Here is a 16,627-nt window from a genome sequence, read left to right on the forward strand (position 1 = left end):
GCACCCACCACTATGCCCAGCTAATTTTTTTTTTTTTTTTTTTTTTGTATTTTTAGTAGAGACAGGGTTTTACTATGTTGGCCAGGCTGGTCTTGAACTGCTGACCTGGTGATCTGCCCACCTCGACCTCCCAAAGTGCTGGGATTACAGGCGTGAGCCACTGTGACCGGCCAAGTTTACTGCTTTTCTATTGATACTGTTCTTAAACCCGTGTTCCCAACTATAACTTAATTGAATAATAAAAGAAAATAAGGACATTAAATGAGAACAGGAATTGGAATGAAACCAGAAAAAAAGGGAGGAGTTTAAAATATGTTCTGAGAGCTTTACCATTATGAATACTCAGTTCTGGTTTTCCCCCAAAACTGGCTGAACCAGTATGGATGTTCCAGGAAGAAACAACTTTAAAGAAGTGAATAGTGGCCCTACCCTGGTCCACCAGCTAACCCGGTGGTTAGAGAAGGAGGAACACAGTCCTCCTATGTTCCAGGTGCCAGGAGGTGACTGACTATAGCATCAGTCATCGCTGCACACCCTACCTGGAGTTAGTATATAAAGCTACTCAGAGCGGATCTCTGCCCCTGACCCTGGAAAATCTGTCTCACCCACAAAGATGTGGGCTCAGCTCCTTCTAGGAATGTTGGCCCTATCGCTAGCCATTGCAGAAGAACTTCCGTGAGTGCTTGGTGTCAGAATTGGTTTATTAGGGCAGCGGCTTCTTCGCCTAACTTTCTCAAACATTTATATGGAGATGGGGAGATCAATTTTGGTTTATCTTAATTTCCTCCTCCTTTTTTCTCTTCTTTGGTTCCACTGATCCTTTATCCAGAGAGGAAGGCTGAGGCATGCAGAGGAAGCTCTAAAAAAGATAAATATTAAAATGTGCCCTGTTTTCTGAAATAGGCCTAATTTCCTCCTTGGTGCTCTAGGCGTATGTTCTCGGTGAGGGCCTCCTGATGGTGGAAGTTTAGGACTGTGCACTGAGTAGTTGCTTCTCTGCTTCTTGTAGAAAATGAGGTGCATAAGGAAGGCAGGGGCTTGGTCTAATTCACTGCTACATGCTGAGCGCTTAGGAGAGTGCTGAATTTTTCCTCGAGAGAATGAATCATTACTGCCCTGAAATCCTTCTGTTCCTTTAATAGAAACTACCTGGTGACATTACCAGCCCGGCTAAATTTCCCCTCCGTTCAGAAGGTTTGTTTGGACCTGAGCCCTGGGTACTGTGATGTTAAATTCACGGTTACTCTGGAGACCAAGGACAAGACCCAGAAGTTGCTAGAACACTCTGGACTGAAGAAGAGGCACTTACATTGTATCTCCTTTCTTGTAAGCACAGACTCAGCCCTAACTCGAATCCCTTACTTGCCTATTCTCCTCCCTAGGCTCACTATAATCTACTTTAAGTATAATTTCTGTTCTCTTTTGCCACGGCCTCTAAACCTATTTTTTCTCAACTTAACCTCAATCCCCGGCTATAACTCACCCACAGTTTCCTTGACCTAGGATTTCTCCCTTTAGTTCCTGAGCTTAATTCTTCCTCCTGGTAATTTGTTTTATGTCTCTATCCTTGCTACCCCCATCTAACTCAGCTCTTTCCTTTAACTCACTGTTGGGTTGAGACCGGTTGATTCTGTTCCCTCAATCCCTTACTCCTCCCCAGAAGTCCCCTTTCTTGGTCAGGTACCACCTCCTGCTGGTGGCACAGAAGAAGTGGCCACAATCGGGGTGTCGGGAGTTGGAAATAACATCAGCTTTGAGGAGAAGAAAAAGGTTCTAATTCAGAGGCAGGGGAGTGGCACCTTTGTACAGACTGACAAACCTGTCTACACCCCAGGGCAGCAAGGTAAGAGTCACATATTTGAGGTTCGACTAAAACCTGGGGAAACCGCTGTGCACAGGGGTAAAGAGGGGATTTGGGGTTTGATAGTAGGCTTTGGAAACAAGGAGTGCAGAAGAGAAGAAAATCTGGGGGGATTAAGTATTACAAGTGTTGAATACATGCTGTGCTACACAAGCAAGAGAAGTAGGTGGGGGTTGCTACTGTGTGTGTATCTGAAACAAAAGTACACATTTCTTCTGGAATAGAATTTGGCAAGTAAAACTGGGTTGCTGGGCCTTACAACAAGTTGCTTGTAAATGGCTAAGAAAGCACTGAGGGCATTTGGCTTGAGCTACTGGGTTTTTTTTTTTTTTTTTTTTTTTTTTGTATTTGTTCATTCGTCCTTACAGGGGCACTTCATTCTGGGATTTCAAAGTCAGGCACCCTGAAAAGAAACTATGTTTGGGTTTTTTAATTTTTTTATTTAAAATTTTTCTGGGTACATAGCTGGTGTATATATATTTATGGGGTAGATGAGATATTTTTATACACACACACAATGTGTAATCATTACATCAGGGTACATGTGTATCCATCACCTCAAGCATTTATCATTTCCTTGTATTACAAACAATCCAGTTATACTCTCTTAGTAATTTTTAAATGTGCAATAAATTATTGTCGACTGTAGTCACTCTATTGTGCTAAAAACTACAAGATCCCTAGATCTTATTCATTCTATCTAAATATATTTTTGTACCCATTAACCATTCCCACCCCACCCCTCACCCTGCCTACCACTAGCCTTCCCAGCATCTGGTAACCATCATTCTGTTCTTTTAAAAAAATTTTTTTCCTTTTACCTTATTTTTTCCACACACTTAAAAATTATTATTCTATTCTCTATCTCCATGAGTTCAATTGTTTTAATTTTTAGCTCCCACAAATAAGTGAGAACATGCAAAGTTTGTCTTTCTGTGTCTGGTTTATTTTACTTAACATAATGACCTCCTGTTCCATTCATGCTGTTGCAAAGGATGGGGTCTCTTTCTTTTTTATGGGTGGATAGTACTCCATTATGTATGTGTACCACATTTTTTAATCCATTTTTTATCATCTGTTCATAGACACTTAGGTTGCTTCCATATCTTGGCTATTGTGAATACTGATGCAATAAACATGGCAGTGCAGATAGCTCTTTGATATACTGATTTCCTTTCTTTTGTATATATACTTAGCAGTGGGCTTGCAGGATTATATGGAAGCTCTATTTTTAGTTTTTTTCAGAAACCTCCAAACTGTTCTCCATAGTGGTTGTACTAATTTACATTCCCACCAACAGTGTATGAGGGTTCTCTTTTCTCCCCATCCTCACCAGCGTTATTGTTTGTCTTTTGGAAAAAAGCCATTTTAACTGGGATGAGATAATATCTCATTGTAGTTTTGATTTACATTTCTCTGACAGTCAATGATTTGAGCACCTTTTTTATATACCTGTTTGCCATTTGTATGTCTTCTTTTGAGAAATGTCTATTCAGATCTTTTTGCCCATTCTTTAATCTGATTACTAGATGTTTTCCTATACAGCTGTCTGAGCTCCTTATATATTCTGGTTATTAATCCCTTGTCAGATGGGTAGTTTGCAAATATTTTCTTTCATTCTGTGGGTTGTCTCTTTGTTGATTATTTCCTTTGCTGTGCAGAAGCTTTTTAACTTGATGTGATCCCGTTTGTCCATTTTTGCTTTGGTTTCCTGTGCTCCTTGGGTATTACTCAAGAAATCTTTGCCCAGACCAATGTTCTGGAGAGTTTCCCCAAGGTTTTCTTACATATAATACTTTCATAGATTGAGGTATTAGATTTAAATCTTTCATCCATTTTGACTTGATTTTTCTATATGGAGAGAGATGAGGGTCTAGTTTCATTCTTCTGCATATGGATATCCAATTTTCCCAGCACCATTTATTGAAGAGCCTGTCCTTTCTCCAGTGTATACTCTTATCACCTTTGTCAAAAATGAGTTCACTGTAGACGTGTGGATTTGTTTCTGGGTTCTCTATTCTGTTCCATTGGTCTATGTGTTTGTTTTTATGCCAGTACCATGTTGTTTTGGTTACTATAGCTTTGCAGTATAGTTTGAAATCATGTAATGTGATTCTTCCAGCTTTGTTCTTTTTGTTCAGAATAGATTTGGCTATTTTAGGTCTTTTGTGGTTCCATAAAAATTTTATGATTTTTTTTTTTTACAAAAGTCCTAAGATTTAGGATGTAGAATTTCTGTGAAGAACGTCATTAGTATTCTGATAGGGATTGCATTGAATCTGTAGATTGCCTTAGGTAGTATGGAATTTTAACAATATCAGTTCTTCCAATCCAGAAACATGAAATCTCTTTTCATGTTTTTGTGTGTCCTCTTCAATTTCTTTCATCAGTATTTTATAGTTTTTATTGTTGAGATCTTTCACTTTTTTGGTAAAGTTTATTCCTAGGTATTTTATATTATTTATAGCTATTGTAAATGGAATTATCTTTCTTAATTTCTTTTTCAGATTGTTCCCTGTTGGCATATAGAAATGTTACTGAATTTTTTTTTTGTTTTTGAGAGAGAGTCTCCCTCTGTTGCCCAGGCTCTGGAGTGCAGTGGCGGGATCACTGCTTACTGCAGCCTCCGCCTCCTGGGTTCAAGTGATTCTTGTGTTTCAGCATCCCAAGTAGCTGGGAGTACAGGCACGTGCCACCATGCCCGGCTAATTTTTGTATTTGTTCATTTGTTTTGTTTTTTGAGATGGAGTCTCATTCTGTCGCCCAGGCTGGAATGCAATAAATGGTTGCTCATTGCAGCCTCTGCCTCCTGGGTTCAAGTGATTCTCCTGCCTCAGCCTCCCAAGTAGCTGGGATTACAGGTGAGCGCCACCACGCCTGGCTAATTTTTGTATTTTCAGTAGAGACAGGGTTTCACCATGTTGGCCAGGGTGGTCTCCAACTCCTGACATCAAGCTATCCCCCCCACTCGGCCTCCCAAAGTGCTGGGATTACAGGCGTAAGCCACCATGTCTGTCCTCTTGCACTTTTAGGATTCTTTTTTTTTTTTTTTATTCCTTGATGTTTGGGAGTTTGATTATTGAATGTCTTGAGGGAGACTCGTTTGGGTTAAATCTGCTTGGTGTTCTATAATCTTGTACTTAATATTGATATATTTCTCAGCTGGGCTGGGTGGCTCATGCTTGTAATCCCACCACTTTGGGAGGCTGAGGTGGGCAAATCACCTGAGGTGAGTAGTTCGAGACCAGCCTGGCCAACATGGCAAAACCCTGTCTCTACTAAAAATACCAAATTAGCCAAGCATGGTGGCCTGTGCCTGCAATCCCAGCTACTGGGGAGGCTGAGGCAGAAGAATCTCTTGAACCAGGGAGGCGGAGGTTGCAGTGAGCCAAGATCATACTACTGCACTCCAGCCTGGGCAACAGAGCGAGACTGTCTCAAATAATAATAATAATATTGATATCTTTCTCTAGGTTTGGAAAGTTCTCTGTCATTTTCACTTTGAATAAACTTTCCATCTCATCTCATTTTCTCTCTCTACCTCCTCTTTAAGTCAATACCTCTTTTTTTCTCTTTGTTAAATTTATCTGATTGGATTCTGAATTCCTTCTCTGTGTTATCTAAAATTTTGTTGAGTTTCCTCAAAACAGCTATTTTGAATTCTTGATCTGAAAGATCACTATCTTTGTTTCTGTGAGATTGGTTGCTGGTGCCTTATTTAGTTCATCTGGTGAGGTAATTTTTTCCAAAATGGTCTTGATGTGGATGTTCATTGGTGTCTGGGCATTAAAGAGTTAAGTATTTTATTGTAGTCTTTGCATTCTGGACTTGTTTGTACCTGTCCTCCTTGGGCAGACTTTCCAGGTATTTGAAGGGACTTGGGTGTTGTAATCTAAGTGTTTGGACTCTGCAGTTCATCTGCATTATGGAGGACACCATGCTCAGTATCTCTGTGACTCTTGAAGGCTCATAGAGGTACCTCCTCTATGGTCTTGGATAAGACCTGGAAGAATTCCAGATTACCAGGTGGAGACTCTTGTTCTCTTCCCTTATTTTCTCCAAAACAAACAGAGTTTCTCTCTTTGTGCTGAGGTGCCTGGAGAGAGGGGTGACACAAGCACCCTTGTGGCCACCAGCATTGGGACTGCACTGGGTCAGATCTGAAGCCAGCACTGTACTGTGTCTCACCCAAGACCTGTGGTAACCAGTACCTGTCTACTGCCTATGTTTGCTCAAGGCCCTAGGGTTCTACAGTCAGCAGATGACAAAGCCAGCCAGGCTTGTGTCCTCCCCTTCAGGGTGTTGAGTTCCCCATGACCCTGGGAAGGTCCAGAGATGTTATCTGCGAGCCAGAACCTGGAGTCAGAAACCTTAGGAATCTACCTGGTGTTCTGTTCTACTGCAGCTGAGTTGGCACCCAAGCCACAAGACAGAGTCCTTCCCCCTCTTCCTTCCCCTTTCCACAGAGGAGTCTCTCCCGGTGGCCACCGCTGCTCCAGGCCCATGGGAGTACTGCCTGGATACTTCCAGTGTTCTCTCGAGGCCCAAGGGCTCCTTTCACCAGTTTGTGGTGAATGGTGCCTGGCCTGGGACTCTCTTTTCAGGGCAGCGAGCTCTCCTCTGACAAACAGCAGGTCCAGAAATGCCATCCAAGAGCCACGGCCCATAATTGGGGACCCCAAGGGCCTGCTTGGTGCTCTACCCCACTGTGGCTGAGCTGGTACCTAAGCTGCAAGACAAAGTCCCCTTGACTCTTCCCTCTCCTTAAGTAGAAGGAATCTCTCCCCATAGTCACCACAGGTTGGAATGTGCTGAATCACTGGAAGCCAACAAGTCTCTGAGCCTCACCCAAGGCCCACGACAAGTACTGCCCGGCTATCACTGCTGATTATTCAGAGCCCCAGGGGCTAATCGGAACTCAGCTTCCAATTGCTGGGCTGGGCAATTCACCCCTGGCTAAGGCTGGTCTAAATGCTCCCTCCATCGGCGCTGGCTGAGTTCTGCCCTGTGTGCTTTCCCCTGTGATTGGGCAGCACTGAGTTCCAATGCCAAGTCCCACAGTCACTGTGCTCTCTCTCCCTCAAGTTCATCGATTCTGCCTCTGTCCCACACAGTCACTGCTGGGGGATGGCGGGGAGCGGGGTGAATCAGCAATTCAAGTGTGTCTTTTCTACCCTCTTCAGTGCCTCTTTCAGTGATATGAAGTTAAAACCAGGCACTGTGATCACTCATCTGATTTTTAGTTCTGATGACGGTGCTGTTTTGTGTGGACAGTTGTTCAGTTTGGTGTTCCTGTGGGGGATGAGGAGGGTGGTCAATGGATGCTTCTATTCTGCCTCTTGCTCTGCCTCCTGAGCTCCAGTCCTGTGTTTGGCCTTTACTTCACTCTCAGAGTGGGTTTTGTAAAAACGTAAAACCTGTTGGGGTTTTGCTGACTCAGAGCATGTGTGAGGAGGGAGGAGGGATGGAGGAAAGATTCTGAGCAGGAGGCCAGGTGCGGTGGCTCAGGCCTATAATCCCAGCACTTTGAGAGGCCAAGGCAGGTGGATCAATTGAGGTCAGGAGTTCCAGACCAGCCTGGCCAACATGGTGAAACCATGTCGCTACAAAAATTAGCCAAGTGTGTTGGCACCTGCCTGTGGTCCCAGCTACTCTGGAGGCTGGGGTGGGAGAATCACTTGAGCCCAGGAGTTTGAGGCTGCAGGGAGCCACGGTTGTGCCACTGCACTCCAATCTGGGTGACACAGTGAGACCCTGTTTCAAAAAAAAAAAAAAAAATTCTGAGCCAGGAAACAGCTGCTTTGCTAATGATGCCGGTTTCTTTCCAGTGTATTTCCGCATTGTCACCATGGATAGCAACTTCATTCCAGTGAATGACAAGGTGAGTTGGGAGGAGGAAAAGGAGTGGCGCAGAGAGAATAGGGAAAAGGATGAGAGATTCTCTAGGGTGGAAGTCCTCTCAGCCTGGGTGTGGCAAGGCGAGGCCCTCTGGGTTGGAGACTGCTGTGTGTGTAGGACTGGAAGTACTGGACTAGCCTCAGGGAGCTAGCCTAAATCAGCCTAGGAATAAGCAGAGGTAACCAGTTCTCAGCTTCAGTATCTACACATTAATCAGGTTCTTGAGAGATGGTTATGCTCCTTGTCATTTTATTTATTTGTTTATTTAGAGACAGAGTCTCGCTCTGCGGCCCAGGCAGGAGTGCAATGGTGTGACCTCAGCTCACTACAACCTCTGCCTCCTGGGTTCAAGCAATTCTCCTGCCTCGGCCTCCCACATAGTTGGAATTACAGTCACGCACCACCACGCTCGGCTAATTTTTGTATTTTTAGTAAAAACAGGGTTACACCATGTTGGCCAGGCTGGTCTCAAACTCCTGACCTCAAGTGTTCCACCCACCTCGGCCTCCCAAAGTGCTGGGATTACAGACAACAGCCACCACATTCAGCCCCCTTTCAGTTTAAGAGTTTTCGCAAACTTCAAGACCTTCTCTTCAGGACTGACAAAAGTATTTTTTTTTTAAGGCAGAAAGGAGAATGTCTGAATTTTTTTAAGGCAGAAAGGAGAATGTCCGCTTCCACTCTGTTTCTATGAGGCAAAATAATTTACGAAGTAGGTAATTCTCTTAAGGCAACATTAAATAAATACACGCCAAATGTTAAAATGTAGCAACATTTTGCGAGTATTTGATATTTCCTTGGACTCCCCATCCCTAGAATCATAAACCTTACAATAGGTTTGATTTCAAGTTGGAGCATGTGTCATTTCTACATGCTTCTGAGACACTTACCTCCCGGACACCCCTGCTTTCTTCCTCCTCCGTCTGTCATAGCCTGTGTATTCAAATGAAACTTTTAGAGATAAACATAGAGAAAGCATGATTTCCATTTTCTGTCTCCATGTTCTCAGAGCTGCTGTTTCCTTTCCCTATGTGCAGGGAAGTTATTAGCTTGTCATGATTAGTAATGCCCTATCTGCTGCTCTCTTTCCCAATATAGATTTCCTTTTAGTTCCTACTTCCCATCACCTGTAGCTTTTCCTTGGTAGGAGTTCAGTATAATGTTGGGTACTTCTTACTTTTTTTTTTTTTTAACATTTTAAGACAAAGTCTCATTCTGTCACCTAGGCTGGAGTGTAGTGGCACAGTCATGGCTCACTGCAGCTTTGACCCTGCCCTGGGCTCAAGTAATCTTCCCATCTCAGTCTCCCCAGTAGCTGGGACCACAGGTTTGCACCACCACACCTGGCTAATTATTTTATTTTTTGTAGAGTTGGGGGGTCTCACCTTGTTGCCCAGGCTGTTCTTGAGCTCCTGGCCTCTGTCGCTCCAGTCTCCCAAAGTGTTGGGATTATAGGCCTGAGCCACTGCACCTGGCCTGAGTGCTTACTTCTTAACAGACTGTTTTCTCTAGAGCTGCAACAAGGAAGTGCTGGGTTCAAAGCGTGGCCCGCAGCAGCACTATTTTAGACTCACTTACCCTCAGGGTTGATCTCATTAACTACCCCCGTTGATTCAAATGATGCGGGATTACTTCCAGGTGTTCTGATTTCTGCAGTAGGCTCTCTTTCTCTTGTAAAATTACTCCTTCCTCCCCACTCTTTCTCTAGCCAAGCCCTCCTCCAAATTCAGTTGAAACACCGAGATTAACAAAAGGAATTCTACCAAGAAAGCTAGAATAAAAATTGTGTTTATGTAACCACCCAATGGGTTCACCTTGCTTGCTGCTTAGATAGGGCTGATTTATCCAGACAGGGGAAATTGCAATGAAGAAAGAGTAACTCACGCAGAGCCAGCTGTGCGGGAGACTGGAGTTTTATTGTTACTCAAATATCAGTCTCCTTGAGCATTTGGAAATCGAGTTTTTTTTTGTTTGTTTGTTTTTTTGAGACAGAGTTTCACTCTTGTTGCCTAGGCTGGAGTGCAATGGCGTGATCTCGGCTCACTGCAACCTCTGCCTCCTGGGTTCAATTGATTCTCCTGCCTCAGCCTCCCAAGTAGCTGGGATTACAGGCATGCGCCAACACGCCCAGCTAATTTTTGTATTTTTAGTAGAGACGGGGTTTCTTCATGTTGATTAGGCTGTTCTTGAACTCCTGACCTCAAGTGATCCACCCGCCTCGGCCTCCCAAAGTGCTGGGATTACAGGCATAAGCCACCGTGCCTGGCCAGGAAATTGAGTTTTTAAAGATAATTTGGCAGGCAGGGGTTTGGGAAGTGGGGAGTGCTGATTGGTCAGGTTGGAGATGGACTCATAGATGGTCAAAGTGAGGTTTTCTTGCTGTTTTCCTCCTCCTGGGTGGGATGGCGGAACTGGTTGAGCCAGATTACTGGTCTGGGTGGTGTCAGCTGATCCACTGAATGCAGGGTCTGCAAAACATCTCAGGCACTGATCTTAGGTTTTACAACAGTGATGTTATCCCCAGGAGCAATTTGAGGAGGTTCAGACTCTTGGAGCCAGAGGCTGCATGATCCCTAAACTGTAATTTCTAATTTTGTAGTTAATTTGTTAGTCCTGCAAAGGCAGACTGGACCCTGGGCAAGAAGGGGGTCTTTTTGGGAAAGGGCTGTTATCAATTTTGTTTCAGAGTCAAACCATGAACTGAATTCCTTCCCAAAGTTAGTTTGGCTTAACACCCAGGAATCCACAAGGACAGCTTAAAAGTTAGAAGCAAGATGGAGTTGGTTAGTTCTGACTTCTTTCACTTTCATGGTTTCCTCAGTTATAATTTTGCAAAGGCGGCTTCAGTCCCTCCCTTTGAGTTTTATAACACCTTAATCTTCAGGTGTGGGCTAGGAAGATGGGAAAAGGCTGTCGATTGCTCTGGCTTCTTCCTGCTGAGAGGGGGCGTAGTGGGGGTACCTAAGGTGAGAGGAGTGGAACTGCTTAGAAGCAAGATAGTGTCGGTTAGGTCTGATTTCTTTTACTGTCATCATTTCCTCAGTTTTAATTTTGCAAGGTCGGTTTCATTTACACAGCACAATATTTAATCCCCAAACAAGAAAAGTAAGTAAAGTAAGCCTGATATTAACTGACCCTGTGTAACTTGATTGCTATACTCAGTTATTCAGAAACTCCAGGCAACTTCCAGTCGGAAATGCTACTTTCCTTTTTTTTTTTTTTGAGACAGAGTTTCGCTGTGTTGCCCAGGCTGGAGTGCAGTAGCAGGATCTCAGCTCACTGCAACCTCCACCTCCCGGGTTTAAAGGATTCTCCCACCTCAGCCTCCCGAGTAGTTGGGTTTACAAGAACATACCACCACATCTGGCTAATTTTGTATTTTTAGTAGAAATGTGGTTTTACCATGTTGTTCAGGCTAGTCTCAAACTCCTGACCTCAGGTGATCTGCCCACCTCAGCCTCCCAAAGTGCTGGGATTATAGGCGTGAGCCACCATGCCTGGCCTCAGAAATGCTACTTTCCTAGTGAAACACTTATTTTCTTCCAGAGCCTATTTCTGGCCAACTGATGTCTTTCCTGATTCTTGATCCCTGTGTGAGAAAAGTACTTTGTTATCTAAGTGTTTTTTGTTGTTGTTTTGTATTTTGTTTTTGAGTCACTTTGTCACCCAGGCTGGAGTGCAGTGGCATGATCTCGGCTCAAGCAACCTCTGCTGTCCAGGTTCAAGTGATTCTTCTGCCTCAGCCTCCGGAGTAGCTGAGGTTACAAGCGTGTGCCACCGTGTCTGGCTAATTTTTGTATTTTTAGTAGAGATAGGGTTTCACCATGTTGGCCAGGCTGGTCTTGAACTCCTGACCTCAGGTGATCCACTTGCCTCAGCCTCCCTAAGTGCTGGGATTACAGGTGAGAGCCACCTTGCCTGGCCTAAAGAAGTGTTTTTTTTGTTTGTTTTGTTTTGTTTTGACTTTATGGAAATCTATAGCAATCTTAGTGATATTCTCCTCCTGCTGTTTATATAGCCCAGGTTTGTGGAAGTCCTAGCTCATCTTGACCCTTATATCTCCTTATTTTTTGGCTTTTTTTTGAAGAACTGCCATTATCCCTAATATCAAGGCTGATATTTGTATTTAGTGGTTCAGCTTCTTCACTGGTTGGCATCACATGACATTTGGCCCAAGAATAAAAAAATCAAGCACTGTCTTGATTTCATTCTCTTCTTTCCAAGTTAGATCCAAACTGGTCTTCTCTTCTGAATACCTTTGCACTCTCTCTGAGCCCCTCTCCTGCTATTCACTGAATTCCAGCTTTCAATCTCATCTAGTTGCAAGCACAATGACCTGTTCCTCACAAACTTAATGGTTTTCACATCTATTTAGCAACTACTGTCTTGAGGAAACTGATACATGATTCTCCAATGGAACTATTTCAAACAATTTTAAAAATAATTATTTGCAAGGCTTGAAAGTAAGGTTCCTGCCCACAAGCATTCAGATGGCAAAGGAAGAGGCCAGGAGATGGTTGGCTACCAAGACGAGGTTTAAACATTGAGGAATCCCCTGGTGCTAATACTTCTTTTAGGGCATGTTTGTTGTGCAAGAGCTCAGTCACAGGGCACTGAGACTGGTCTGATGCTCCAGTTCTTCAAATCTTTTGGAGACTGGCAATTCCTTTGAGATTCCTGCCCCCACGCTTCCCCTCGTCCTGCCTTGTTTCTCTCCCAAGAAGTCTGTGCCTCCATTGTTATTCTTTTCAGGGCACAAAAGAGCCATTTAGAAAGGAAGAAATGAAGAAATGGGCAAGAGAGAAAGGAAGAATTCTTTGTGAACTTTTGCTTTCAGCAAACTTATTCTGTTTGCTGTCAACCTTCTTCAACTCACATTATCTGGTTTTCCTTTTCAGTACTCCATGGTGGAACTACAGGTAAGTGGAAGTTTCTTTCTCTTCTCTGTCAGTTGTGGAAGAGGAAGAATGAGAATTTGGTGGTACACCTTGAAGACAGAAGCAACTCTGAGATCTTGGCCCAGAGCCCCATGACTCTGCCCAGCACCGAGCACCCACATCCACCTAAGCTGTGCCTGCTCTCTTGCCTCTGCCCTCCTGGTCTCTCACACCTACATTTCAGTAGACAAGGACACCAGCCTCTGTAATGACTACACCGCTCTCTCATTCCCCTAACTTCTCTGTGCCCAGCCAACTTAACCAGGCTTGGTTCTGTACTCCCCTTAGTGTAAGGTAATAGCCCTTGCCATAAGCATTCTCAACAGATACATGATAACATAAACACCTGTGAGAAGTGTTTTAAAGGAAAGGATCTAGAGGGTGATTTCTCCACAATATTGCCTCCATTTTCCCATTAAATCACCCATGTTTTAGGTATCTCACAATCAATCTCCTCAGCCTTGTCCCCTAATAGTGACCAGAAACAGAGTAAACATTCTTTGTAAATGACATCCTGGGTCCTACTTTCTAAAACTGGAGATAACACTTTAGAGGGCTCAGTCTGATCATTAAAATCCACAAGATTTCCTCCCAAATGAGGGCTGGATCTATACAAATATTTACCTCATTCCGTCATAAAGAAAGTTCTAAATAACACAGGGAGCTGCTCTTCCTGGACACAGACCACAGGTGTCATGAACAATGGGTGGGGTTCTTTACCTGCCTTTTGCTTCTTTACCTGCGTTTTGCAGTGCAGACTGGGAAGCAAACAGGCAGGCACATCATGCAGTTTCTCTATTGGACAGGATCCAAATAGCAACAGGATTGCACAGTGGCTGGAAGTGGTACCTGAGCAAGGCATTGTAGACCTGTCCTTCCAACTGGCACCAGAGGCAATGCTGGGCACCTACACCGTGGCAGTGGCTGAGGGCAAGACCTTTGGCACTTTCAGTGTGGAGGAATATGGTAGGTGGAAGAATGGACAGGCCAAAGTATTGGGCATAATCTCATCTTAAAATCAGCAAAGGTGGGGCCCGGCGCAGTGGCTCATGCCTGTAATCCCAGGACTTTGGGAGGCCGAGGCGGGCAGATCATGAGGTCAGGAGATCGAGACCACCCTGGCTAACACAGTGAAACCCCATCTCTACTAAAAATACAAAAAACTAGCCGGAGTGGTGGCAGGCGCCTGTAGTCCCAGCTACTCGGGAGGCTGAGGCAGGAGAACGGCGTGAACCTGGGAGGCGGAGCTTGCAGTGAGCTGAGATCGGGCCACTGCACTCCAGCCTGGGCAACAGAGCAAGACTCCGTATCAAAATAAAATAAAATAAAAATTCAGCAAAGGTGGAGTAAAATCTACTCTGAGAAAGGATTACTTATTCATTTTTGAATCGATGCTGAACCAGCTAATTACTTCAGGAACATGCTACCTAAATAATGCCTCCTTCATTAGATCCGTTAATTTAATTTAATTCTCACTGTGTTTATACCCCTCTGCTCACTGCCTGTCTGACTGAGTCCTCCTCCAATTCTTTCTCCATTTCTCCTTTTACTCTGTTCAGTGCTGCCGAAGTTTAAGGTGGAAGTGGTGGAACCCAAGGAGTTATCAACGGTGCAGGAATCTTTCTTAGTAAAAATTTGTTGTAGGTAAGAGCAGAAGCTTGATCTGGTGGAGATTAAAAATGCACGGAGAGACATGATGACGGAATGACATGGGATGTGGGATTATGGGTGGGCCAAAACTTGGGGTATTTTATGTAATTTTCATGGCTTATCCAAGACCTTTTTTTTTTTTTTTTTTTTTTTTGAGACGAAGTTTCACTCTTGTTGTCTAGGCTGGAGTGCAATCACATTATCTCGGCTCACTGCAACCTCCACCTCATGGGTTCAAGCGATTCTCCTGCCTCAACCTCTAGAGTAGCTGGGATCACAGGTGCGTGCCACCATGCCTGGCTAATTTTTGTATTTTTAGTAGAGATGGGGTTTCACCGTGTTGGCCAGGCTGGTCTCAGACTTCTGACCTCAGGTGATCTGCCCGCCTTGGCCTCCCAAAGTGTTGGATTACACGTGTGAGCCACAGTGCCCAGCCAAGAACGTATTTTATAGTTGTGTTTCTGCTGTTTTTTTCCATTGCTCACTCAGATAGTATTATTGATTTAGTCTTTACAAGACACAATATTGAATCCCATAGATAAATAGGGATCAGGAGAAAGAAAGATACTGTTTCTGTCCTTAGTATGGTGCTAATTGTGGAATTGGGTCTACTCTAAGACCGAGTAAAGTAGGGAAAGGGAAGAGAGGTAGAAAAAGGTAGGATTGTTAGAGCTTGCTTTCTTCTTCTTTTTTTTTTTTTTTTTTGAGACAGAGTCTCACTCTGTCACCCATGCTGGATGCTGGAGTGCAGTGGGGAGATCTCGGCTCACTGCAACCTCCATCTCCTGGGTTCAAGTGATTCTCCTGCCTCTTCCTCCCAGAGAAGCTGGGATTACAGGTGTGAGCCACCATGCCCAGCAAATTTTTATATTTTTAGTAGAGACAGGGTCTTGCCATGTTGCCTAGGCTGGTCTTGAACCCCTGGCCTCAAGTGATCCACCTGCCTCGGCCTCCCAAAGTGCTGGGATTACAGGTGTGAGCCACCGCACTAGCCTGGATTGTCAGAGCTTTCTTTCAGAGGCTGGAGTGTGAGAGGGAAGAAGTGGTGTTCGGGGGAAGAGTTGGATCTCAAGTGGAATTTCCCAACTCTGACTCCTTATGCTTTTCTTGGTTAGGTACACCTATGGAAAGCCCATGCTAGGGGCAGTGCAGGTATCTGTGTGTCAGAAGGCAAATACTTACTGGTATCGAGAGGTGGAACAGGAACAGCTACCTGACAAATGCAGGAACCTCTCTGGACAGGTGAGTAAATGACAGGTAAAAAAGGAACCTATCGGCCGGGCACGGTGGCTCACGCCTGTCATCCCAGCACGCACTTTGGGAGGCCGAGATGGGCGGATTACGAGGTCAGGAGTTTGAGACCAGCCTGACCAATATGGTGAAGCCCCATCTCTATTAAAAATTCAAAAAATTAGCTGGGCGTGGTGGCGTGCGCCTGAAATCCCAGCTACTCGGAGGCTGAGACAGGAGAATCACTTGAACCTGGGAGGCGGAGGTTCCAATGAGCCGAGATGGTGCCACTGCACTCCAGCCTGGGTGACAGAGCAAGACTCTCCCCCTCTCCCACCAAAAAAAAAAAAAAAAAAAAGAACATATCCACATGTCCTAAAGAGTAAGGAAGCAACAATCTAGAAAAGAGCTAAACAGCCCAAAGTAGAAAGTGTTTCCCAGAATTATCATCCCAGTTCCAAAGAACAAAGCAGGGATCTTTATCCTAAATAGGGAGTGTTTTAGAGTCTGCCTCGGAACCAAGAAATTTACCTAAACCCCAGTAAGGTACAATTTTCCAGTTTTGAAGTCATTTCTTTTTCCCTTTCCCAAATCTTGGAGCTTCAAAGTCATTTCATGATTATCTATGTGCAAGTGTATACTTCATGTTGTAGGAGAGTTTTTCTATATTAGAAACTGAAGTGTGGAGATGAGAAATTATTTCCTTCTACAGAACGTTATAAAATGGACATAGAGATTAGATTCCTCATCTGCTCTCTATCCCTGTCTTTGATCACCTCACTAGACTGACAAAACAGGATGCTTCTCAGCACCTGTGGACATGGCCACCTTTGACCTCATTGGATATGCGTACAGCCATCAAATCAGTATTGTGGCTACTGTTGTGGAGGAGGGGACAGGTAAGTAGGGTACTCCTTGGCTCATTAAGAAAACAGAAAGAAAAAGGGCTGGTCCCAGGGACAGATTTACTCCAAGGATACAAGACCTACCCTCTTGTGTTTGGATGGTACCTTGTTCCTAGTTCATAGTCAAAGGGAAATGCCAGATCCCA

At 44.2% G+C, this 16,627-nt stretch overlaps 1 protein-coding gene across 1 annotated transcript in view; it reads left to right on the forward strand.

Annotated features, from left to right (window-relative positions):
- The first annotated feature begins 595 nt into the window (after window positions 1-595).
- The window catches only part of A2ML1 (alpha-2-macroglobulin like 1), a 53,421-nt gene continuing 37,389 nt past the window's right edge, over window positions 596-16,627 (forward strand). The window contains exons 1-9 of the mRNA XM_054442298.1: window positions 596-675; window positions 1,143-1,326; window positions 1,681-1,843; window positions 7,690-7,742; window positions 12,658-12,678; window positions 13,503-13,662; window positions 14,256-14,340; window positions 15,462-15,588; window positions 16,361-16,475. Coding sequence (XP_054298273.1) covers window positions 614-675; window positions 1,143-1,326; window positions 1,681-1,843; window positions 7,690-7,742; window positions 12,658-12,678; window positions 13,503-13,662; window positions 14,256-14,340; window positions 15,462-15,588; window positions 16,361-16,475 — 970 coding nt within the window. The 5' untranslated portion in view covers window positions 596-613. The remainder of the gene's footprint in view (window positions 676-1,142; window positions 1,327-1,680; window positions 1,844-7,689; window positions 7,743-12,657; window positions 12,679-13,502; window positions 13,663-14,255; window positions 14,341-15,461; window positions 15,589-16,360; window positions 16,476-16,627) is intronic.

The sequence above is a fragment of the Pongo pygmaeus genome, chromosome 10 (assembly GCF_028885625.2).
Source record: "Pongo pygmaeus isolate AG05252 chromosome 10, NHGRI_mPonPyg2-v2.0_pri, whole genome shotgun sequence".
In the NCBI taxonomy this organism is placed as follows: domain Eukaryota; kingdom Metazoa; phylum Chordata; class Mammalia; order Primates; family Hominidae; genus Pongo; species Pongo pygmaeus.